Genomic DNA, 26755 nt, shown 5'->3' on the forward strand with positions numbered 1-26755 from the left:
TGAGTTCAACTAAGGTCCTTACTGATTTTCTGCCTGCTGGATTTGTTCATTTCTGATAGAGGCATGTTGAAGTCTCCAACCATAATAGTGGACTCATCTTATGCTTCTTGCTGTTCTATTAGCTTTCCTCTCACATATTGGTACTCTTTAGTTAGGTGTGTATATATTCAAATCGTTATGTCTTCTTGGAGAGTTGACCCCTTTATCATTACTCAGTGCTCCTTTTTATCCTTGATCGTATTTTTGCTCTGAAGTTTTCTGTGTCTGAAATACAGCTACTCCACTTTTCTTTCAGTTAGTGTTAGCATAGTATATCTTTGTCCAACCTTTTATTTTAATCTATATATGTCTTTATATTTAAAATGAGTGTCTTTTATATATGACAACATATAGTTGGGTCTTGTTGTTTTTGCTCCATCCTGACAATCTTAGCTTTTTAATTGGTGTATTTAGGCCATTGATGTTTAAAGTGATTATTGATCTATTTAGATTAGTGTCTACCATATTTGTTAGTGTTTTCTATTTGTTACCATTTTTTTCCCCTCCTATTTTTGTCTTCCACACTTTTTTGGCTTTTGTGGTTTTAATTGAGCATTTTATATGATTCCCTTTTCTCTCCTTTCTTATCAAGCTTATTATCAATTATACTTCTTTTTTTACTTTTTTACATTGTTGCCCTGAAGTTTGCCCTATATATTTACAATTAATCCAAGTCCATGTTTAAATGATACTATACCACTTCACAGGTAGTGTGAGTACCTTATAATAGCAAAATAATCCAAATCCCACCATCCTTCCCTTCTGTGTTTGCTGTCATTCATTCCAATTATGCATAAGCATACATAAGCATAGACATATAGTAAATATACATGCCATGTATATTGCTGCTATTATTATTTTGAACACACTGCTATCTGTTAATTAAGAATAAGAAAAACTTTTTAAATTTTATCCACATTTATTATTTCTTTGATGTTCTTCTTTATGTAGATCTGAATTTATGACTTATACCATTTTCCTTCTCTCTGAAGAACTCTTAACGTTTCTTATAAAGCAGATTTTCTGGCAACAGATTCCCTCGTTTTATCTGATAAAGTTTGTATTTCCCTTTACTTTTCAGAGAGAATTTTACAGGTTACATAATTCTAGGTTGATGGATTTTCTTTCTCATATCTCATAACATGTATCTCAGCATAGAAATCTAGGATGTTCTGTAGAAATACATGGTAGTAAACACTTTGGAAATCATGTATGCTCTTTTCCTGTCTAGTGGTTTATAATGCTCATCAGGTTATTAAAGTTTTTGTATTAAAAATGCATAGCTTGCAGTCAAAATGCATTGATCCATGAAATCTTTTTTGACATGGGGACTATTTTAAATGTCTAGAGAAAAAGGGAAATGGTGGTATAGCAAAGAAATATAGAAGAAAGTAAGTTGATCATCAATATGTCAAAGTGACTTTAGAGATAACTTAGGTTGAGAAAAGGGTATGTTAGGGTCACATTATGGTAGGGCTTAAGTTTTAAATGTCAGATTTTATACTGTAGTCCAATAAGGTGAGATTTGACAGGTAGCTTTTGTGTATTTACCAAAGAAGGTAAACATTATCCAGACTATCCCCTTTGCTTATGTTACCCTGTACTTTATTAAAATCTGACAGCAAAGAATAAACTGCTTGTGGAACATCTTCATTTTAAAGATTTTTATTTCTTACAAAAAGTTTTTGCTAATTTGGAGACAAAAAGTAAGGTTATTCAATTATTCAAGTATTTTAAACACATCTTAGTCCTATCTACCCTTTGTTTCCCCTCTAGGTCAGTCCTAATACTTTTACTGCCATTTTCTGTGAAGTTCTGTACTTTATGTTTAGAATTGTGATTAAAACAATATTAACTTTAAAAAAAATAAAATTCCATTCACCAGTTTCCCAGTAAAACAGTATTCTTTTTCTTATGGGCCCTTTCAGTATTTATTCAGGTGTTTATCATTTTACATAGTTATAATGGTGATGATGGCTTCAAATAATTTTATGGCTTTTCTTCAAATAACAGTATCTTTAAACATGTGTCTATCTCGATGCATAGTTTTTATACCTAAGATTTTAATGTCTGTATGATGTTCATTTTAGTTGACATACCATAATTAATTGTACCATACCCCCTATTGGACATTTAAAATGTTTTGGGTTTTGTACTTTACAAGCAATATTGTATACATATTTATACATATTATTTTTATTTTGTGTTACAAGCAGTTCCCTATGTTTATAAATAATGTATTTTTGAAAATACAATAAAGCTGATCTATAAAGGTAAGATATAATTACTGATGCCAAAATTTTTAGCTATCTTTTTTTTTCTTTTTTTTTTTTCCTACACAACCAGAGGTGGATAGCTGTCTTGAAAATAAAAATCCTTATATAAGTTTACTGATCAGTTTTAATTATATTATTTCAATATTGTGTACTGGTGTTTTAATGGAATGTATATAGTACCTAGTTAAGACTGACAATTCATTTCTTTTAAAAAGTGTAATGTTTTCTATTTTATCACAATTGAATTCAATTGTGATATGCCTCCTATGTCTCCTATCACTTGTATCAACACTTTCTTTTTCATTTTTCTATTTTCCTTTTTAAAAATATAATATGGGCAAAATTCAATTTTCTGTTATAGAAACACAATACAAATAGTAAAAACCATGCTCCTAAAACTGATTTCATGTCTGATTGCAGATCCTCTCTGTGCAATAAAGTATTCCTTTGCCAACTACTTTTAAGAAAGTCTAAATCTAACTGGGTTAGATATTTTACTGTTCAAAGTATGAAAATGGAGGCCATGAAATAGACAAGCATGAAAAATTGGAAACTAACTACATAGTATTTTCTGATGATGAATTTTTAGGAGTAAGAATCACAGTGCATGAGGATTTTTATGACACTTAAGTAAAGCATCAAATTGTTTCCTAAAAAGTACTCAACCAATTATGTTACCCTTTCTTTTTAAGTGTGCATAAGTGTGTGTTTCTTCTTTTTTTTCTTTGCTGGTATGGTGTGAATAATTGTGTCCCCTCTGAAATTCATGTTGAAACTTAATTCCCAATGCAACAATATTAAGAAGTGGGGCCTTTAGAAGGTGATTAGGCCATGAGGTCTCTGCCCTCATTGATGGAGCTAGTACCTTATAAAAGGGCCCAAGGGGGCAAGTACAGCCCTTCTGCCCTTCCACCCTATAATAACACAGTCTTTGTCCACTCTGGAGGACATAGCGTTCAAGGCACCATTTTGAAAGCAGAGACTGGGTCCTCATCAGACACCACCTGCCAGCATCTTGATCTTGGACTTCCCAAGCTCTAGAACTGACAGAAACAAATTTCTATTATTGGCCAATCTGTGGTACTTTGTTATAGTAGCACAATTGGACTAAGACAGAAATTGATACCAAGAAGTAGGGTGTTACCATAACAAATGCCTGAAAATGTAGAAATAGCTTTGGAACTGCGTAATGAATAAAGGCTGAAACGGTTTTGAACTTAATGCTATAAAAAGCCTAGATTGCCATGAACTGAGGATTAAAGATGAATTAGTACTCAGAAGAAGAAGAGAGCTGTAGAGAGAGCCTAGATCTTAAAGATTATTTAAGTGCTTGTGATCAGAATATTGGTAGAAAAGTGGACAATGAAGGCCACTCTAATGGGGTCTTAGATGTCAATGAGGAATATCTTATTGGAAACTGGAGGAAAGGCCATCTTTGTTTTACAGTGGCAAAGAACTTGGCTGAATTGTGTCTATGACCTCGTACTTTATGGAAAGCAGAATTTAAGAGTGACGAACCAGGGTATTTGATGAAAGAAATCTCTAAGCAATGTGTTTAGGGTGCTGTATGGCTTCTCTCAAAGCCTGCAGTAAAATCTAAGAAAAGAGAAGTGAACTTTGGATGGAATTTTTAATCAAAAAGAAAGTAGACCTTAAAGATTTGGAAAATTCTCAGCCTGACCACATAAAGAAGAAAAACAGGCCCAGGAGAGAACACCAAAGATTTGGCCAAGTAACCATTTGATAAAAGAATAGTCTGGATAGAAGGAAACCAGTTTCTCCAGATAATGGAAGAATGACCCTGATAGCATTTCAGAGATTATTGATATTGTCACTCTCATCACAGGCCCAGAGTGTTGGGCCTTAGGGGAAGAAAATTTTCAAGGGAGGGGCACCTTGGGACCTCAAGGCTTGCTGCCTAGTGCCACCTCAACTTTGTGAATGACACATTCCTGCACAATGCTCTATAGCTACCCCAGCTGAGGCTCAGGTGGGCCCAGGTGTAGCTCAGACCACCACTCCAAGAGGGCTGAAGCTGTAAACCTTGGTGGTGTCCACATGGTACTAACTAACTCCCCAGGTATGTACAGTCCAAGAGCTATGGAGGCATGACTGCCTCTACCTAGATTGTAAAAGATGCCTTCAAGAGCATCGGAGCACAGGCAGAAAACTTCTGTAGAGGGGGTACTGCCACAGAGGGTCTCTACTAGGGCAAGGCCTAGTAGAGTTATGGGAGTAGGAATACTGAAAAGAGCTCCGACTAGGGTAATGGTAATGCCTGGTGGAGCCCTGAGGTCAGGGCCATCGTAGAGAGACCCCACTAAGGCAATGCTTAGTGAAGTCATGGGTGGGCATCCCTGAGACCCCAGATCTATAGGGCCTGCAGTCTGCAACACTAGCTAAGGAAAGCAGCAGGCACTCAACTCCAACCCCTGAGGGCTGCTGCATGGGCTGTGCCCAGTCAACCCATGGAGGTATATTCAGAAGGTGGGACGTGGAGTCAAAGATTATTTGTAAGCCTCAAGATTTAATGTTGTCTGCCTGTTGGATTTGGGACCTACTTGAGACCTATTATCTCTTTCTTGTTTCTTTTTTCTCTGTTTTGGAATGGACATGTCTGTCCTGTGCCTGGCCCACCATTGTATTTTGGAAGCATATAACTATTTCACAGTTCACAGCTAGAGAGTAATTTGCCTCAGGATGAAATATAGCTTTGGGTCTCACCCATACGTGATTTTACATGATGTTTAGATGAAACTCTGGACTTCAAACTTTTTGAGTTGGTTCTGAAGCAAGTTGAGATTTTTGGCGCTATTGAGATGTGATATGTTTGTGTGTGAGAAAGACATGAATTTTGGGGGTCGGGGTAGTTTTAATATGTATGTCCCCTCCAAAATTCATGTTGAAACTTAATCCCCCATGCAACAATAGTTAGAGGTTGCAGCTTTAGGAGGGGAGATTCATACAGTCCGCCCTCAGTATTCACAGGGGTATTGGTTCTAGGACTCTCCTCAGATACTGTAATAAAATATGGATGCTCAAGTCCTGCAGTTAGCCTTCACATCCTGTGAAAACAAAAAGCCCTCTGTATCCATGGGCTTTGCATTCCTCTAATACTCTGTTTACAAGCTGAGGTTGGTTGAATTAATGCGTGTAGAACCTGCAGATATGGAGGACTGACTATACCTTATAAAAAGGCACAAAGGGGCAAGTTCTGTCCTTCTACCCTTCCATCATATTAGAACAACAGTCTTTGTTCTCTCCAGAGGACACAGCATTCAAGGTGCCATCTTAGATGCAGAGAGTGCCCTTACCAGATACTGAATCTGTCGGTGGCGTGATCTTAGACTTCCTAGCTTCCATAAATGTGAGAAATCATTTTTATTGTAAATTACCTAGTCTGTGGTATTTTGTTAGAACAATACAAATAGACTAATACACCTGCTAAAAAATTATCTTATATACACGGATTATTTATTGCAAATGCCAATTTGAAGGCTACTGTTATATTGAGGTAAGTTTATGGATGTTCTCTGACTTAGGGTGGTTAGACTTAATGATTTTCCAACTTTATGATGGTGTGAAAGCCATACATATTGAAACCAGAACCCCATCGTATGTTGAGGGAGTTACACCTTTCAATACTTTCAACTTACTGTGCATTTTCAGTTTACAGTATTTATGACTTATGATGGGTTTATCAGGGCATGACCCTATCATAAATCAAGGAATATCTGTACTGTCTTGTGCTTAGGCACACAGAGGAAATAATAGAATTGAGATACATTTTCAAAATCTATTTATTTCACTTGGAAATGGTTTAAACAGAAATACCCTTCTGCTTAAATTCAGGATTATGATAAATCTTTTGCATTTAATAAAATGTTCACTATCCAAATATAGAGACCTCATTATGGAAATATAAACTAAGTCTGACTTTTTTATGCTGATATGTCTCCCAGTTATGCTTCATTCCTTTTATCACTCCCTAAGTCAAAAGCCTTTTTAAATAGGGAATAATTTTATTTATTTACACTTTTCCATGCCTATTAGTAATATGACTATTTGGTTGAAGTAAATCTGCTAGTATAGCTTATATTATAGTTTTATTTTATTCATAGTAAGAAGTTTATTGATATTATTTAGGCTTGTGGTAACTTCTTTAGGTAGATTTAATCTCATAGTTTATCTTTTTTAGGTTTTCTTTTCAAATAACACTTAATATGTTGGCCTATAAATGGATGAAATGTCTGTGACTCATTTTATTTTAAGAAGTTTATTAAATTTATTTAGTGTCTTTCAAATCATGTTAAAGGGAGGCATATATATGAGCATGTGCTTTTAAGACAATCTTTCCAGATCATTTGATCTTGTTCAATGTTTGAGCTTTATAGAAGGTGAAAGAAGATGCTTGCTGAATTTGCATTACAGAATTTATACTATACACACAGACACACACAATACTGTGAAGTTTGTGGATGTGTGATCAGCGGATAACTGTATAACTGAACATGAACCACCATGATTACTTAGTCTAAAATTTAATGAAAACTTTCAAGTGTGATTGAGATTATATCTGTTTACAATATCTTTGTGACTCACATTCCAGGAAAGAGATTTTTTTTTATATTTCTTTTTTTTTTTTTACAGGAATCAAGTAAAAACCACAGAACCTCTATATTTATATTTGAGTTTGAATCAAACATTTTCACTTGGAAGAATTTTTTCCAAAGGGGAGAAAGCATAACTATTTCTGAGTGCCTTTATTTTAGGCTAAATTTCAAAAGATTATTTTTTTATACCCTTGCATGAAGTATCTACTCTGTAAGATTATGGAACTCTATTGTTTGCATTTATTTCTTCAACTTGCTAAAAAAATTTACTAAAATTTCAATATAATTTAAAGATGCAATCAATAGAATATCTTAGATGAGTGAAATGTAATAAACTCTTCACTATTCTTAGATGAGATCTGGCATAGATTTCAGTTAATTTTCATAATGTTTTTTAAAATGCTATAAAGCCAAATCTTGTTAACCAGAGCAATCAGGGGAAAGCAACCACACATCACCTATATCACAGTAAAAACAAAGCAACAGTTATATCTTAACCAATAGCTTTGTTTATAAGTCAGAATAAAAGTTAAGCTGTTAAGGCTGTTTTGTTTCAACCATATTGCCTTTCTAGGTATGATAATAAGTACAACCATTCAATTATTGCCTAATTACAGAGGCCTACTGTGAAATGAACACAGCCTAGGTGCGTGCTGTAATTTTAACCAGTTTGTATACAGAGCAATTAGTATACCAGTCTAAAGTTAGAGTTAATGATTACACAACTCTTAGTTTGAGATACATTTTAGAATTAAATGTAAAAGCTAAATTGATAACGCTTTTAGAATACAAGAGAAGATCTTCTTGACCTGGATGTAGGCTATAATTTTGTAAAACACAAAAAGCAATAGCCATAAAAGAAAAACTGAGAAATTAGGCTTTATCATGAAAACTTCTGCTACTTGAAAGACACCATTAATAAAGTAAAAAGGCAAGCACAAGCATCCAAAAATATTCCTGAAATGTATATGTGACAAAAAGTTTATATCTAGAGTATATAAGGAGCTCCTATAAATCAGCAATAAAAAGGAAAATAAAATAAATATGAACAAAATACTTGAAAAAGACAAAAACTTAGACAAATATAAGAATGGAAAATAAGTACATGATAAAGCACTTAACATTTTAATCATTATGGAAATTCAGATAAAAATCCTATCAAGAGACTTCTGGACACCTACTAAAATGGCTAAAATTAAACTGAAATCACCAAATGGGGTATGTGTATATATACACACATATATACACATGCACATGTACATATACATATAATACATATAAATATATACACTCATGCATACATACATACACATACTGTATGATCATATATATATATATAAAGTTCTAAAATGGGAGGAGAGACAAGATTGCTGACCTGAGATATCGGCTGCCAGATCATCTCAGAAAGAAGGAAAAGTTTTAGATGAAAAAACAAACAATCAGATCGGGTGTAATTCTGGGGGAAAAGTGCCAGAACCTGCAAGATATTCCACAGGAAGAAGTTGTGGAGCAGAACAACAAGGAGCAAGATATCATCAGAGGTCAACCCCCGAGAGGCTTGGAGTCCTGTGAAAAGAGTAGGTGAAGCAGTTTGTTTTTGCCTCCCTCACAACTCTGGCAGTCAACAGGCTCCTGAACTGCTGGAGAGCCTTTCTGCCCTCAAGAGCCCAAAAGCTGCTGCCACCAGTGAACTGGTAGCTTCTTGAGGACAAAGCACTAGGCTGCCAGGCCTCTAGTGGTGCTTCCTGTCACTACAGACCCAAGCCAAGATGGCAGGTGTCATATTGCTTCTCAACCCACTGTATGCCTTTGTCCTCCTCACAGGGCTTCAGCCCCTCAGTTTTTATCTTGCTCATTCCCACATAAACATTTCCCAACTCCAGCCCAGATTGTAGGAACTCCAGGGCGCCAGTGAGTCCCAGGGAATCTGCATGACCACAGAGCCTGGACATTCTGGGTGGGCTGCCTCTGGAAAGAGGGACAGAGACAAGCAGAGTGCTAGCTTACCTCCATTCAAACTCTTTCCCTCTCCTACCCCTCCCCCACCCATGGCTACTGAGAGAGATGCTTGAGCAGGGGCTCTCAGGAGTTGCTGCTTCCCGTATTTTGGGGTTTCCACAGAGAGTGGGGCTCAAACCTTTACAGACCAGTGTAAAAACACCCAAAAGCTAAAACTCAGAGCTCATATAAAACAATAGCACAAGAGGGAAAACAAAGCAATAAGGTACTACCCAACAGGATGAACAGAACAGCATCCCATGTATCAATTCTATCAATCAATGTGAATAGTCTGAATGTCTGGATGACAGAGACTCAGGCTGGATGAGAGAATGAAAAAATACAACCCATGTATCTGCTGTCCCTAGGAAACACATATAGCCCACAAGGACTCATACAGACTCAACGTGAAGGGATGGAAAAAATACTCCATGCAAATAGAAACCAAAAGAAAGCAGGTATAGCCATTCTCATATCAGATAAAATTGACTTTAAATTAGTAATAGTAAAGAAAGACAAAGATAGCCATTATATAATGGTAAAGGGAGCAATTAGCCAAAACAATCTTATGGAAAAAGATCTAATCTGGAGGTACCACATTACCAGACTTCAATCTATACTACAAGACCATAGTAACCATAACAGCATGATATTGGCACAAAAATAGAGACATAGACCAATGGAACAGAACAGAGAACCCAGTTATAAAACCATCCGCTCATAGCCAACTGACCTTTGACAAAGCAGACAACAATATACTAAATGGTGCTGGGAAAATTGGATAGCCACCTGCAGTAGAATGAAACAGGATCCATATCTCTCATCACTCTCAAAAATTAATTCAAGATGGATAAAAAGCTTAAATGTAAGGCACAAAACCATAAGAATTCTAGAAGAAAAAGTTAGAAAAACTCTTCTAGATATCAGCCTAGGCAATCACAGCAACGATAAAAGTAAATAAATGGGAGTTGATTAAATTTAAAGGCTTCTGCATAACTAAGGAAATTGTCAACAGAGCAAACAGCCTACCGAATGGGTGAAAATATTCACAAACTATGTATTCTGTAAAGTGCTAATGTCTGAAATCCACAAAGAGCTCAAACAAGCTCTTTTTGTCTCAGCAAGACAAAAACAAAGAACCCTATTTAAAAGTGGGCAAAACACATGAACAGAAGCTTCTCAAAAGAAGATAGACGAATGGCCAATAAACATATGAAAAAATGTTCAGTGTCACTAATAATCAGGGAAATCCAAATTAAAACCGCAGTGAGATATCACCTTACCCCAGTTAGAATGGCTTTTTATAAAATACGCAAACACAATAGAGGCTAGCATGGATCCAGAGAGAAACGAATGTATATACACTGTTGGTGGGAGTGGAAAATAAATACAAAGTACAACCCCCAATGTTTTATTCTTAGCTCTATTAGATATAAAAATTAATAAATTTCTATAAATTTATCCTATAAAGACTAATTCTGAACGTCTATACTGTAGTAACAGTAGTTTATGTAACCAGAGTTCTGGCTTTTGACCACACTAGTTCTATAGCCCTAAGCCCTTCAGTGAAGGGAAATGGCGATAGCATCACTGGCCATAGGCCTAGAGCAGTAGCATAGCTATATTTCTGTAGGCTTATTGAACAACATGAGTGACAGCTCAGTAGATTCACTTAATGTGCCCCTAAAAATATTGCTATGCTAAAGAATTATTTGTGTTAGAAGTCTGCCCATCAGGACAAAATTAAATTATTTGTTAGAAAGCCTGTTGAGGCAGGGAAAAATGGCATACTTTTAGAAAAATTTTCTATCATAATTTTTAAATGCAGAAACTTGCTTTAGAGGTATAGAGTAATTTATAAATTTATTTTCTACTGAACAAGTCATATTTCAGTTGTGATGGGTAAGGTTGTTTAAATCTAATATTTGTGAAAAATAATCACAAAATAAAACTTGGGCAGCTAACCAATAAAGAAAGATAGCAAGCATATGGAGAATGATGCCAATGTAAGTCCTGTGACATTTTAAGAATTTTTTAAAAGCTATTCCTTCTGCTCAATTTTGGGAGGATAGAAAGATTAGGAATTTATTGAAAGCAATAACAGCATTATACCAGACAATATCCTATGTCTACCACCTTTTCTTTTTCTGTCTCCCTTCTATAGTAGCTAAACAGATACCCTTTCTGATTCTGATGTTTTGACCTAGTGTCATCCTAAAGAAAATTAAAATGTTAATTGTTGTTTTAATCTGTTTTCAAAGGAATGCTATCTAACATTTATAGTTTATTATTGAAAGGTGCCATTGTCAGCACTAATATCAAATGAGTATTAATTTAGTCAATATTTGAATATTAATTATTTAATCCTCATAACAACATATTAAGGTAGGTACTAGAATTATTCAGGAAGATTGGCTAACTTGTCAAAGGTTCACAGCGAGGTTTAGTGAATTAAAACATTCATCTGCCCTATCTCCTAGCCACCACCCCCTACCTTTAAAATGACACATAAAGGGACCAAAATAAAACCAAAAAGTAACAACTGACCAGAATGACAAAGAAATAAGAAAGGAGATAACAGGAGGACAATTATCAACTGATTCAGCAGAGGCTAGCAAGTTGTAATCTTAGCCCATTGAGGTAAAAACCCATGAAGCTACCTGATTTGTCCTGAAAAACCCTTTTCTAGCCTCAGGAAATAGAGGCCTAGTGCTTCTAGTTCAGTGCTCTGTAGCTCTGAAAACAGGAGGAATGGTTGAAAGTCCATATGACTAGCAGTTAGGTTCTCAAGTCCCCTTGTACACTGTCTTAGTTAGCTCAGGCTGCCATAGCAAAGCACCCACCATAATTTAAACAATAGTAATTTATATTTACAGTTCTGGAGGCTGGAAAGTCCAAGGTGCCTACCAAGTAGGCTTGTTCTCATGTGTTTAGGTGGTCACAATTTCACTGTGTCCTCATATGACCTCTTCTTTGTGTGTAAAGAAGGAGATTAAACCAAAGACCATTACTGAACAGTGACCTCTCCACTGCACCCTTACCCCACATTGCTCCTAGAATCTTGGAGGTTTACCTCACAGCACCACTTAGGAAATTGGAGAACTTTTTATTTTTTTTAAGCAAAAATCCAGCTCAAGAGAAAGTGCTTATGGAACTAACATTTGGGAATGCCCATCACAACCATGAAAAAGCCAGTTCAATACTTTTTGTGCCTACTGTGAAGCTTACCAACATACATAGAATTTCCTATCAATATTTTTGTCTTAGATTTTAATATGAATGAACATAAATATATTACTAAACATAGGAGGAATGTCTCAAATGAGAAAATTACTAACTCAAAAGAACAATTAAAAAGAAACTTTGAGGAAACAGAGACAGTATAGAGGTAAGGGGGCCCCTGCCCCCTCAAGAAACTACAATCAATGAAATAAAAAAGAGAGAGAAGGAACAAAATAACAAAAATCCCCATTTCATAAAAGGAGAATGGTGAAATAAACAGCAGTGATTAATTCATAGCAGATAGCAAATATTTCTGGTCAAGAATAACAAGGATTCCTTTCTCCAAGAGTGGAACAATTTTCTTAACTAGTTGCTCTGGCAATCTGTGATTCTTTTCTGTAGGGTAGTCTTCCTTCTCCATTGTCCTGTTATTATTAATAAAGGTATAATTTTGTATTTTCTTTCCTGAGTATAATTTGGGAAAATATAAAACTTGCTCAATCTTCAACTTTCTAATATGACTTCTAGGAATTTCTCATAAGGCTGTATTCATACAAGTTCACAAAGATGCATGTACAAAAATAAAGATTTTTTTTAAAGTAAAAAATTGGAAATAACATAAATGTCTATAAGTAGGAGAATCATAAAACATATAAATTTAATAAAACAAAAATAATACAGAGTTATATGGGAAAAAGTCAATACTATACTGGTGCTCTCAAAAAGATCGCATAATAGTAGTTATATATAAACTCATTATATAAAATATTTTCAAAAACAGCTCTTCAGAAAGATATTTGCTTAAATGCTATCAGTGATTTTCTTTGGGTATGGGACACTGCGAAATATTTACTTCTTTATATTTTTCTCAATGAGCATATTTCAGTTTCACAAAAACAAAAATCAAAATATATTTCATTGAACTTTATATGGTTTTTGATTAGCCTCTTGTGGATTATTGGATTGTTCACTTTATAGATTATGTTTAATTTTAAATTTAAGGCCTAACTTTTCTCCATGCCATTCGGTATTTTTCTGAATCGTCTGTCCTAATATCAGTTGCTGTTCAGAAAATTATATTATTTTAGTAGTACTTTGAAAAGAGCAGAATCAGAAGCGTACATTAGTCAAATTCTATTACAGTGAAACAGAAGTGAAGCTTTACCTGACATACTATTTACATTATGTAGCTTTAAATTACTATAGGTGATAAGTATACTGTACTGGGGCTGCTTTTAGTATTAGGTAATTACTACAACTGATAATGAGTATATAGAATGTGATTATGGTTGAAATGATTTATTATTAAAGATCTGGCAAGTTTCCTAGCCTGAAGTCTCAAATCACTCATCCGAAAATGAGTAGCATGTGGAACAATACAGCAGTTTGTTTTGAGAGTTTAATGTGGTACCATTACACATAAAGCACTTTTAACAGTGCTTGGAACCTCAAAAGTGCTCAGAAACATGTTAGCTATGATTATCTCTAAGTATGAGAAAAGCCAGTAACGTAATTGTCATTTCTCAAGTGGATCAATGATTTTACTTAGGATATATTTTAAGTAGAATGCTTCTTTCAAATGGTAATTTTAGATTTATTCTTGTACAAACAAGCTCAGAAATTGTCTCCTATTACAGTATTCTATCAGAATTAAGAAATGACATTCAGGAATGAATTTTTTAAACATTACATTGTCATTTTAGCTAATATACCCTCTTCAAATTTAGTTCTCGTTGGACCACTGAGGAAATTTGGCCCAATTATAATAAATTACTTAATGATTTCCATTAGTCTAACTTGCAAACATAACAATTCTTTTTAGGGAACAATTGTTCTCAAAGTTATGAATGACTGAAAAGTTTATTCTGTATGTTAATTCCAATAATTTTTGTTTTATTTGTGTTATATTTATGCCCCCTCCCAAGCCTAAACTATTTTCAGTCTCATAGAATTGTATTTATTATTTTTAAATCTGATTATTTGCCTGGTATATTATCTTTGTGTATTTTCTCATGAGTGTTTTTTAAATAGGATTAGATATTTTTTCTGATCCTATGAAATTCTGTATGCATCTAGAGTTACATAGAATAAAAACTTAGAGTCTCAGTTATTATTACTTATACATTATGTGGTAAGTCTACTCATTTGTTAGTCAGCTGCCTTTCTCCAATTCATATGGTACTAATAATTTCTCAGGATCATGTCATGATTTGTATCACAGTTGGATTTGTTTTTAAGGCAAAACCACATCTTTCATGTGATTTTTCTTTTTACTCTCTTGAAAAACATAGATGAAATGTAACATTATAATTAAAAACAGGAATAATAGAGACTGGTCCCTTACTCTCAATATAGACGGTCTCCCTAAAAAATGTTTTAAATGAGAACAACTTTGAAAGATATAAATCTGTTTTAAAATATTGGGTATCAGAATGTGTTCATATGTAAAGGACACTTGGATGTCAATGGCATTTTAAATCTGAGAAAATATCTTACTTGCCTTTTGTAACTGAATGAAAAATCTGTGTGAGTAGCAATATATATTCTCAGGTTTTGTTTCCACATCGGAGCACCACTGTTCCAGAGCAGTATTATGGCTCATCTTTATTGGAGGTCTTGAGGCTGCAAAAGTTGAATTTTCTTAGAAAGTTCTATTCGAACTCCAAGTGTGAGTCCATGATAACTGGCTGATATGGTTCTGTGTACTTTTTCACTAGCACCTTGGAATAAAAGTAAATATATGAGTTCTGTACACATTAACATTAGCTATTATTACATAACATTTCTTTGACTGACTTCATAGATTTAATTTTTGAATCTGTGGTAATATCTGGGGTGAGAACAGCTACGAATCTTTCCATTTCTTTAACATTGCTTTACTAGAAACACAATTTCTTATGATAATTGTTCATCAAGCATTTTTCTCAGTTATCATCTAAATGCTTCTGTTGCTGCAAAGCTAATTATAATCACTTTAGTGAGTAATTTTTCCAAATTTTATTTTGGAGAAAGACATTTTATCATTTTTTGATCAATTTTCTAATTTGGAGTAGTTAGCCTTAAGTTAGATCTCATGTCATATACTTTGTCAAACTTGGGGATAATTGTAGAAAGCTGAATTCAATGTTTTTGGCTCCTAAGCCTTCATTTTAGCAAACTTCTCATTGTTCCCTCCAGTAACTACTTCAGTACTTCTGAGCAAATGAATTCTACCAGCTCTTTTTGTTGATAGATGATCTGTCTCAGAGCCATAATCATAATTCAGTTATCTTTTCTTGTAGCATCAGAGGCTCCTTGAAATGCTAGATACAGAGAAGGAACTGTTAAAAGAAAAAATAAAGGAAGCTTTGATTCAGCAGTCTCAAGAACAGAAGGTACTACTCTAAGTGTGCTCGGAGTGTGGAAAGATGTGCTTTGTTACTTCAAATAATACATTTAGTGTCTTTCCAACTGTCTTATCATTTACAGGAATTATTGGAAAAATGTCTAGAGGAAGAAAGGCAAAAAAATAAAGAAGCATTAGTATCTGCTGCAAAGGTATTTCCATCTGTAATTATGGGTTTCTTTGTAAGTAAGTGGAATTAAAAAACTGAATTCATTAATAATATTGTCAATCTACTTTTATATGTTTCATTCCAGAAAAATCAGAAAGTTTTTTTCTTTATTTTTCCTTTTAAATTTAGGATATGGGTATACATATTCTTATTAAATTCACATTATACAAGATTATGATGGCATTGAAATGCTTTACAATAAAGATTATTAATTACTTATTAAAAGAACATATACGTTCTTTTAATATGCACCCTGTATTTGATAAGATATCAGAGGCTTTGTGTGTGTGTATGTATCAAGGTAAGTAATTTTTAAAGCCAAGTTTAAAATAACTCATCTAAATAGTATTTTCACACATATGAGATATAGACACACCAGCAAATACATTTACAGCACTAACTTTCGAGTTTTAGATTTAAAATTAAATTTAATAAACAAATATTGAACATCTGTTATGTGCATATCACTATACCAGGGGTGGAAGTTTAAGAATGACTATGATTTTGTTTTTCTCTTAAAGAATTTACCATCAGATAAGTAAAATATTACTTATGTACCAATAAGACAAGGAGGAATATGTTAAATTATTACAAGTGTGTACATAGTATGTGTATGTTATGGAAGTTTTTAAACAATAAATTATTTCTGAAGTGAACCTTAAAGGACGGCTAGCATTCTGAACTAAGTGTGGATTTTATTCCGTATGTCAGGGAGACACCCGGCAGGGGTAGGAAACCTGTGGCCTTCTGATTTCAAGATTGTTGTTTTTTAAGCACCAAAAGAGGCAAAAAAAAAAAAAAAAAGCTTCATCTTTCTCTACTTCTTTTCTCTGTTCTGTAAAATTTGGATTCACTCAACAGGCCGCACTTAAGGACCTAAAAGGCCACATGTGGCCTTAAGGCTCCAGGTTCTTCACCCCTAGATGGGAAAGAGTTAATACAATGCATCAGAATTCTGGGTCAGAGATAGTGATAGAAATAGAATATTCGTAGTAGCTTGGAAAGGAAAGAAACAGGTAAATTCTAGAAATAATTAGGAGATGGAATCAATATGTATGTTTTGTGTAGATATAGAAGATCAAGTTGTGAACTCCCACAGTATGGATTTAAGAACAAAGTGGAGAGAGGTACTTTTTAACTTGGAATGGAGTTTGAAGTGCTCTAAAGAAAAAAATCAGGATTTTGAAAAATGTGTATCTGCTTTCCAATACTTAAAGACTTTCCTGATGAGATTTATGGTGATATTAGCAAATGTGGCTTTTTAAAATTATATAAAGAAATAACTCAATGTATTGCTCAATGTGTAATTCAGTGAATCAATATTTTATAAATGTCAATATTAAAAAATTATACATCAATGAAAAATTCAAAGTACAAGAAAGGGTTGTAATGTAACAGTATGAAAATTTTATTTGACATAATTTTATTTTCCTCCTTTTTCTACTTCATATCTTTGTGAGTAGATTATGTATTTCAACCAAAAAACATATCATTACAGATATGATATAGAAGGCAGATACAAGAATTTAGCTATCTTCTATTAAATATTAAAGAGGTTAAAGAGATTTACAAATAACATATAATGATGCCATTCTCACTTTTTGAATTTTGGAAAATATAGTTATTTTTATAAAATATATTATTTGTTAATATATAATGCATTTAATGGTATTAATTTCAAATGAATTAATAAACAGTTTTATTTTTTCTTGATTTGAATTTCTAATATGATAAATGTTAATACAGTATAATCAACATTTAAAAAAAGCTCTTTGACATCCTCAATAATTTCTGAGGCTATAAAGGGATCCTAAGACCACATAGTTTGAAATCTGCTACTTTAAGCTAAAGCTTGATTTCTTTGAAGTTTAGAAATACCATGGAAATATGTTGGAATATTTATATAAAAATGACATATATATTTTATTTCATAGCCATTATTTACTGCATAAAAACAGCAATATCAGAACTAAACCGTGTAGAATCAAAGTTTTGCATCTTTTAGGTTAACCAAGTCTATCTTATTCAAGGCATCATTGTGCAGTCACTCATTCAAATATTTTTGTTCTGGTCATTATTTATTCTGAAGCTCGAGAAAGAAGCAATGAAGGATGTAGTTTTAAAAGCCATAGAAGAAGAGAGAAAAAATTTGGAAAAAGCCCATGCTGAAGAAAGGGAATTATGGAAGACAGAACATGCAAAAGATCAGGAAAAAGTATCTCAGGAAATTCAAAAAGCTATACAAGAACAAAGAAAAATAAGTCAGGTTAGTAAAATTAACTCTTTGTAAATATTTTATTTTTTTCTTACTTTTCTCAATATGAAGTATCCTTACTATATTATTCTATCTTACTTAAAATCACCTTAGTGGACATACCATTTTTTAATTTTTTTTTTTTTTTGGTGTTGATACTAATATTTTGAACAGACAACTTTTAATATTTCAATGTGCTTTCATCTTTCTGATATTGAAAACTTGGTAACTTACCATTTTACCTTTTTATTTTATTTTCAGAAAGGTCAGAATTCTAATTGATGTTTAATTGTTGCAACTACATTAAGCTTTCTGGTTTTTCTCCTTTTCACAATCACACACATACACACAAAATACCAAAAGATATATTTGCATAAAAAGACAGTTTGATTCAATTAATTTATAATTTTATTTTGTGTGTCTATATACCTTTAATTGGTAGCAATAATTAATAAAACCTCACAGATACTCCTTTTGGTCTCATAAGGGATATATAAAAATCAACAAGCATGGCCTACGTAAAAAATAACTTTGATTACTTACCTGAAAAATTAAAAACTCTACCTTTTATTTTCTATAATCAAATTTGCATGGTTTTGTTTTATTTGTATTTAGTCTTTTCTTTATGAAGGCAGAGATACTTAAATAAATCATCCCTTAATCAAGTATAAAAAACAAAAATAGCATTCATAGAAGTCTCTTTCACATGGTCAAACTTACATACACTACCATTGTTCATCAACCATTATAAATGTAGCTAAAATGACTAAGTTTTGAGAACCTAGATTTTTTTATGACTCATTAACTAATTCTGATGAAGTCCTAAAAAACTAGGTGTTGCCAATATCAAGGATAAATGTTACATTTTTAGAAGATATCACTTAAGTTTATTCTCAGGAGCACATAGTTACCTATTTAGTATAGAAATTAAACAGGTCTGTAGGGTAGCATAAGATAAGAGTAGTTACTACTCTTATCTTATGCTTTTTTTCATTAAAGTAATGATTATCTTCTAATTCTTACTGTATTCTACCAATAAATATATATTGAACATCTATTGTATAAAAGATGTTTAATTGTCTGTTAGTTTAGTTGGTTGAAATTCCATGCCAGTAAGGCCGAGTTCATTGGTTAAGTTCTTATTTGGAAGAATTTATTTAAAATTCTTTTGTGACCATAGCCCACTCCTTTAACCTCATGTAAATGATGGCCATTAATCATTATGAAATTGAGCAAGAGGGCATGAATAAATCAGCATATATTCATCACCCAAATGGAAAATATACATCTTAAAGTATACCTCTCTGCTGGTTTGCCAGGAGTCTCCAAGAAACACTGAAATATATTATATACTACTTTAAAATTTGTTCCCCTAAAGGATCAGAGTATGGTGAAGATAGTCCAAGCATGTCTTGACTAAGTACATTATGTTTATTTTCTTACATATGTTTTTATGTTTTGCTAGAGATTGTGTGTGTGAGTGTGAGTGTGTGAGTGTTTGTTTAATTACTATGTAGCTAAGAAGGTTGAACAGGGAAGATCTATACCAGAAAACAATGTTGCCAGGTAACTCTCAGGTTTTTGAAAGTCAGGCAGTAGTGTAAAATGCACTCAAAGTTTTCTTTAAACAGCCCATTCCTTCCATTTTCATATGGTTGAGTTTACTACAGCCAAACAACTGTAATTCCATTAGCCCCTTAAAGTTGCATAGTCCTATCCTAGATTATTAATCAATAAATTACTTTTTGGGGGTAGGGGCTAGATGAAGCTCAGATCTCTTTTATTTAGACCAGCAGGATAATCACACAAACCGCCATAGTCAAACTTTTCTTTGGTGTTTTATATTAATAATAGAAATGATTGCCTACTATATTGCAGGCACTGTACCTACTTCTGGGGATATAGCAGTGGAAAAAAATTCCTCCTATCTTGTGAAGAAGACTAGTAGGAAACTAATAAAAGTATAATGTCAATTAGTGGTCAGTATCATGAAGAATAAAGCTAGAGAGTGAAGGAACCAATATATAAAGAGAGGAACCAAAATATATCAGGTAAGGGATCTTGAAGAGCTAGCATTTAAGCTGAAGGCTGCATTGATGTGAAGAGTTTGCCTTATGAATAGCTGGGGAAAGAGTGTTTGAGGAAGGAATAGCATTTCAGAGGCAATCCCTGAGGCAGAAAGATGCTTGATGTAATTAAATTGTATGCCATTGTTATGGGAGTAGACAGTCAAGAGGACCAATGAACCAGGATAGAACCAGAAATAGACACAACTTTTCTATAATTTTCAAATCTGTAAAGATGATGTTATAAAATTTGGGATTAATAAGCATATAGTTGTTATTTGAAGCCAAATAAATAAAGAAATATTTTCTGGATGGAGCTCTATATGACATTCTTTTATGGAATGTGTCCATTTTCTACTTAGAATATGGCCACTTCAGATTAACTGTGTAATAGTGGAAATGGTCTCACACTTAACAATTGCTACATTTCAGGTGACATGATGGGTGTATTAAAGTTATTAGTGCTTTCTGTAACACACTATTACCCATGACTGAGTGGCCAGGCCTTCATCCAAACTTTCTAGGAAGCTCAGTGTCACCAGCGTGAACAGCAGCTTCTGCTATCTTCTGCTTAGCCCCTGCCTAGTTACAGAGACCAATGCTCATTCTGTCCTCTAGTTCTTTGGCAGCTAGTTGTTATACATAGAGCCTGAAGAGCCCCTCTCCAGGGACATACAAATTGCTTAAGTATTGACTGTAGCGACTTACTTTTCAAAAGCCTGGACACCATTTTTTTAATTCTAAAGTTTAGGTCACTTCATAGTACTGAAATGTTTTTGTAAAGAAATCGGAAAATAAAACATAAGAGCAATTAACATCATTCTTAGGCCACTACATCACAGTAGAATGGAGGAAATGATAGAGTGTGGCAATGCAAAAACATTGTGTAACTTATGCAACTGAAATTATTCCTGAGAAATGAAAAAGGGAGAAAGCTTCTCCTTTATAATTTACTTCGAGATTTTGCTGGCTTTAACTGAGGAGACAAATTTTAAACTCTAACAGAAAATACAATACCTAAGGATTGTATATATAATTCTCAGAGCTTATTAGAGATGTTTTTGTTTGGCCTTGGTCATAAGTTAACACTGAGTCATAACGCTGATTGTAGATAATACTTTTTCCCTGAGGTATTACGAGGAAAATTTATGACTCTAGCTTATTGATTTTCGTATTAAATTAATGCTGTGGCACTTGAAAATCTTTGTTAAAGAAAAGAAAGTACATTTGTTATTGACACCAAATTGGCAAAAAGATGGTAGTCATTAATTTTGCTGTTCTAGCAAAGTCCTGTAAAAGAACTCTAGTGTGTACAGACACTCAAACTATGTCTGATGCTGGAAGTTCTTCATAATAGTTTATAACCACAGCCACTATAATTTGGGGTTATGTTTTCCCCAGAAGCCACAGACATTACAATCAGTGGTTAAATTTTCTTTAAGAAATTGAGCATTGCCACCTGACCCTTCTTTTACAAACGGAAATAGCATTTCTATTTTAGTTTAGCAGTCTAGATAATTTCACAACCCTGAAATTTTTCCATGCTGAGTTCTTTAGTTTTGATTCATTTGTTTGTTTTAAAGTTTTTATTTACAATAGTAATGTAATTTATAATAGGTTAAATAATAATGACATTTTAAATTATCAAATATATCATATCTAGGGACAAATGAAAAAAAATTTATCAGCTTACCTTCTCATCCCTCAAGACCTTTTTTCCTCCGTATATTTTCCTCCTGTTATATTCATTCAGTGAGATAACCATCTGCCAAGTTATTCAGTCAATAGAATTAGAATTCAGCCTACAATCTCCCTCACTCATTCTCATTTCCATACTTCTATAATCATCAGAACCTTCCTATTTTATTAATCCTTAAACATATATACTTCCGTCCAACCTACTATCATTGTCTTAGTGTTCTTATAGCTTACATTGGTCTCCAACATATACTTCTTTGCCTCCATTTTTTTGCCTTTTCAATTTGGAATAAAAGATGAATGTCATTTTCCAACTTTAAATTCTTCATTGCCTCCTCATAGCCCATTGCATAAAGTTAAAGATACTTAGCATGAAATATAAATCTTTCAGTGATCTGGTCCATACCTCTCTGTCTCATCTTCTGCCACTCTGTGTCATACGTCATGCTTTTGGTGCCAAACTGCTGGTTCCCTTACTATACTATTAGGTTATTAAGTATGAAATGTCCAATTTCCTTAAGTACTAAGTTTGACAGTAGATATCTCTGACATTTCACTTTGACACTTCGTGGTTTATTCTTATTGAGAAGGTACATCCTCATTCTTTCAAATACATGGTTTAGCTTGTGATTATCTTTCAAAAAAATTTTAGAGCAATTTTTGTGAAACCAGAGATAAGTCAAAAATTCGTATTATTTCTGAACATGAGTTCCATCATGGAACCAATGCTGCACACAGTTTGAAATATCAACAAAGTGTTTGGAAAGGATATGGCTAATTGATGGTTTGAGAAGTTGTGTTCTGGTGATTTTAATCTTGACAATGAGCCACATGGGTGACCTGAGACCAAGGTGGATAATGATGAGCTGAAAGCTGTAGTTGAAGCAAATTCATCTCAACCTATGTGTGAATTAGCTGCAAGGTGTGACTTTATTATTCCAACAATATAGGACCATTTGAAACAAATTGGCAAGGTAAAGAAGCTGGATAGATGGGTTCCGCATGAATTAAATGAGCATCAGAATAGAAATCGTCTCAAAGCTTGCCTTTCTTTGCTGTCACAAAATAAAGGCAAACCATTTCTACACCTTATTGTTATGTGTGATGAAAAATGAATTCTTTTTGACAATCGCAAGCATTCGGCACAATGGTTGGATAAAGGTGAAGTGCTGAAACATGGTCCAAAACTGAATATTCATTGCAAAAAGCTAATCGTGTTTGTCTGGTGGTCCGGCTCTGGTATTATCCACTACAGTGTCACGAAACCTGGTCAGTCGATTACAGTGGATGTCTACTGCAGCTAATTGAATGAAATGATGAGGATGCTTGTGATTAAGCAGCTGAGGTTGGTCAAAGCACTCTGTCCCTCAGAATTGCAACAACTCATTTATTTGTCTATCTTACCAACTTGATATCCCTTTGAAACCAGAGAATATGTTTATTACAAATCATATTCTAACAGTAGAACTCTAATATCTGGTACAGAGTACAGATGCACAATTTGTCTTAAAGAACATGTGAGTTTGTTTCCCTAATTCAAAGAAAATCTAATTAAAGGTAAGGACTATACCTTAAATTTCTTGCATCCCCCAGAGCACCTTTAAAAGTGGGTACACACTAGGTTAGAGCTTCCCAAATGGTCTTAGTTCCTAGCTCCCTTGCTGTCTCAGCAAATTTGTTTTTTTTTATGACTCCTGCTAGGCCAAAAGAAATTGTTCCATTTATTAATTAGTTAGATCATAACAGCCATTTGAAAAAATAATACATAAAAATTGAAAGAAAAATATTTTAATTTCATCCTTAACTACAATTACTCATGAGAATTTTTTATGTGCTGGGCATTTCACAACTTCTTAAACCTTGGAGTAAGATTGGATACTAACACTCTCATGTCCTGTTCCACAATGATTTTTGTATGGTACTTGCTTTTTATCTCAGCAACCCCCAAAATCCAACTTCACAAAGATATAATAAAAGAGAATGAAATGTAATATTGACAAGCTGGTAATTCACCTGGTTTCAACAGTTCTCAAGTATTGCTGTGTTGCTCTTTAATATTTTTTAAAAACCCTGCAGTATCCTTGTGAGCTCCTTGCAGCATCCCATGGCATCTTGATACAAAGTTTGGAAACCATAGTATTAGGTAATCACCAGTAACCATCTGTTCATACACTGCTTATTATGCATCCCACTATGCTAGGTGTTAAAACTGTGAAAGTGAATAAAATGGTAATAATGATGATGATGATAGTATCAAGAACAGTAGTGGCCACCCTAGCAAGAGCAACACATGCTGTGTTCCAGGCACTATGCTAAGTAAATTAGGTGAGTTTATGCTGGATTATTGGCTCTTGAATGGTATTTAAGATTATGTGATTTAACAGATGTGTGTGAAAGACACAGCAGAGTTAAGAAAAACAGAATGTAAAAGGTAAAAAATATAAGCCAATGCTTATATTTTGTTCTTTAAAGTTAACAAAATGGTCACATATATTTTCATTACATCTTCAGAACTATTTTGAGAGGCAAGTACACCCTGAGATTTAGAGCAGTTAAGCTATATAACCAAAGTTATACATTTAAAAAAATGGCAATATAAATATTTTTAAAGGATTTTACAGTGTTTCTGAAAGAGGATGTTCTACAATTAAATTATAAAAATGATAGACTTTTGGAATATTAATAATTGGGTACAAATCTGTCACAGTGAAAAGTGTGCATCATCTCTTGATATTCTTCCCTAAAATCCATAAGCCCAGTCTAATGAGAAAAAAAGGAGACAAATCCAAATGTCTACAAGATACAGGAAAAGTGCCAATGTCGTGATAAAGAAAGACAGACTGAGAAACTGTCATGGATAGGAAAAAACTAGTGAGACATGATGTCTAAATGCAGTGTTTTACTCTTGATAGATCCCGAAACAGAAAACAAGGTGTTAGTGGAAAACCTGGTGAAAATCAAGTGAAATCTGCAATCTATTTAGTAGTGTTATATACTGTTAATTTCTTAGCTTGACAAATGTACCATAATTATGTACAATATAAACGTTATAGGAAGCTGGATGAAAGGTGTATAGAAACTCTTATATTATATTTGCAACTTTTCTGTAAATCTAAAATTCAAAATAAAAGATTTGACTTTTTTTCAAACACATATCTAGTTTAAAAGAGCATTTAAAATACTAATTTTTTCTTCCTCCTTCTGAAACCCCACTGAAATGAAACCCTACTGAAATGAAATTTTAAGCTATAAGTGGAGATAGGTAAGAAAAAGACCAAGGTACCTTGCAGAAATTCCAGAAGGCTTACTACTTGGTGGCACTAGATACCTATGGAAGTGGGAATGAAGATGAGGCAGCAAATAAAAGGAAAGTTTGAAAGTCTATTTAATAAACAGTTAGAATCCAAGTCATTTTTTTTTAAAACCGTACCAAAGACTGGGAAAAAAAATTAAAATACAATTGGAGGTTTCTGGACCAGAGATCCCCAAGCACAGTTGAAAGTATAAATGCAGTACTGAAAATTGGGTTTGGGGGAGAGCGAGGGTAAAAAATTTTTATGCTGCTTATTGAGAACTTTAGCCTTTTTTTCCCCATCCCAGCTCTCAGAATGCTGACAACTCGACAGGAAATTGGAAGATTCTTTTGTGAGGAATGTGGACAGCCCAAGATAAAAGATCTAAATACACTGGTATCAGAAATTGCCCCAAAGAAACAACCCAGCCAGATTACTCTGCTATTGTATTAAGATCACAGTCCACAAACCACAACTGCATGCACAGGGATATTACTCAGCTTTTTAGTACTCTGTTCTTTAAACATGAGCAAATAATCAAGTATGAACATACAACTTCTTATGAAAAGTAGAGAATTAAATGAAGATTTTGTGGAGATACAAAAACAATTTACAAACTATCATTAATTTCCTTAGAGATAGAGTAAAAAAAAAAATAAATAAAAGCCAGAAGATAGCGTTGTAAAAGTTTTCCAGTGAAAAGAGTGTGAAAATACAAAGAAATGGAAAATAGGACTGAAAAGACCAGAAAGTCGGGCATTCAATTGAGGAGATTCTTCAGCTGAATTGTAGGATTATGAGAACTAAACAGAAAATACAGTGCAGGAAATCATGATACTATGTTCTTATCTCATTATTATTATTAAAGTAAATCTAGAGTTAACATGAATTTCTAGGTTATAAGAAATGAGTTTCTAGGTAGCCCTAAAACTAGGTTCATTATGAAATTTTTGAGAAACAGAGAAAAAGATACATAAAAGTTCTGTCCCAGGGGAAAAAAATGTGCAAATGATCAGCAATCAGAATGTAATCAGACTTCTTGACAACCTATAAAATTCTGTGAAAATTTCCAACCTATATATCCATACTTGACCAAACCTTCAATTATGTGTAAGGGTAAAATAAAGGCATTTTTTCAGACAAACTGGTTATCAAAACTTTTACTTCCCATATACTTTTTCTCAGAAATCTTCTGGAGGAAGTACTCCACCAAAGCAAAGGGTAAGCCATGAAAAAATAATCCCCTGGGATCTACAAAGCTGGAGATTCAATTCAAGAGAGACATAGGAAATACCCCAAAATATAACTGAGGGAGATCCCAGGATGGACAGCTATGTAACAGACCTAGAGATCGATTAATCCAGTTTGGACATATGTGCAGGAGATATGTCTCCAAGAAGATAAATGGAATGCTTGATATCTTTGAACATATTGAGAGGATATGTAGACAACTAGGGAGAATTTAGGAATTAATTCATAATAAATATTTACTTAGACCAATATAATGTGGCTGAAGTGACAATGTATTGTATATTAATTATATCCATGTCTTAAGAGGCTTTACCAGCTTTCACTCTTTGTTTTGAAACCATGTCCATCTTCCATATGAAAAATCCTTAGCTAGTCTGCTAGAGAATGGGAGACAGCAAAAAGAAGAGGCAAGGCCATTCTAGTAGCAGCCAGGCACATTAGACCTAGCAGCTGATTGCATATACATGGAAAGAGCCCAGCCAAGACCAAGC

At 33.6% G+C, this 26755-nt stretch overlaps 1 protein-coding gene across 2 annotated transcripts in view; it reads left to right on the forward strand.

Moving 5' to 3' along the window:
* Positions 1-26755, forward strand: part of CCDC91 (coiled-coil domain containing 91) — a 292221-nt gene that overhangs the window by 199377 nt on the left and 66089 nt on the right. For both annotated transcript variants that reach the window (XM_069489816.1, XM_069489817.1), the window contains 3 exons: positions 15430-15522; positions 15617-15685; positions 17792-17968. In XM_069489816.1, coding sequence (XP_069345917.1) covers positions 15430-15522; positions 15617-15685; positions 17792-17968 — 339 coding nt within the window. The remainder of the gene's footprint in view (positions 1-15429; positions 15523-15616; positions 15686-17791; positions 17969-26755) is intronic.

Source organism: Eulemur rufifrons, chromosome 16 (assembly GCF_041146395.1).
Source record: "Eulemur rufifrons isolate Redbay chromosome 16, OSU_ERuf_1, whole genome shotgun sequence".
NCBI lineage: Eukaryota > Metazoa > Chordata > Mammalia > Primates > Lemuridae > Eulemur > Eulemur rufifrons.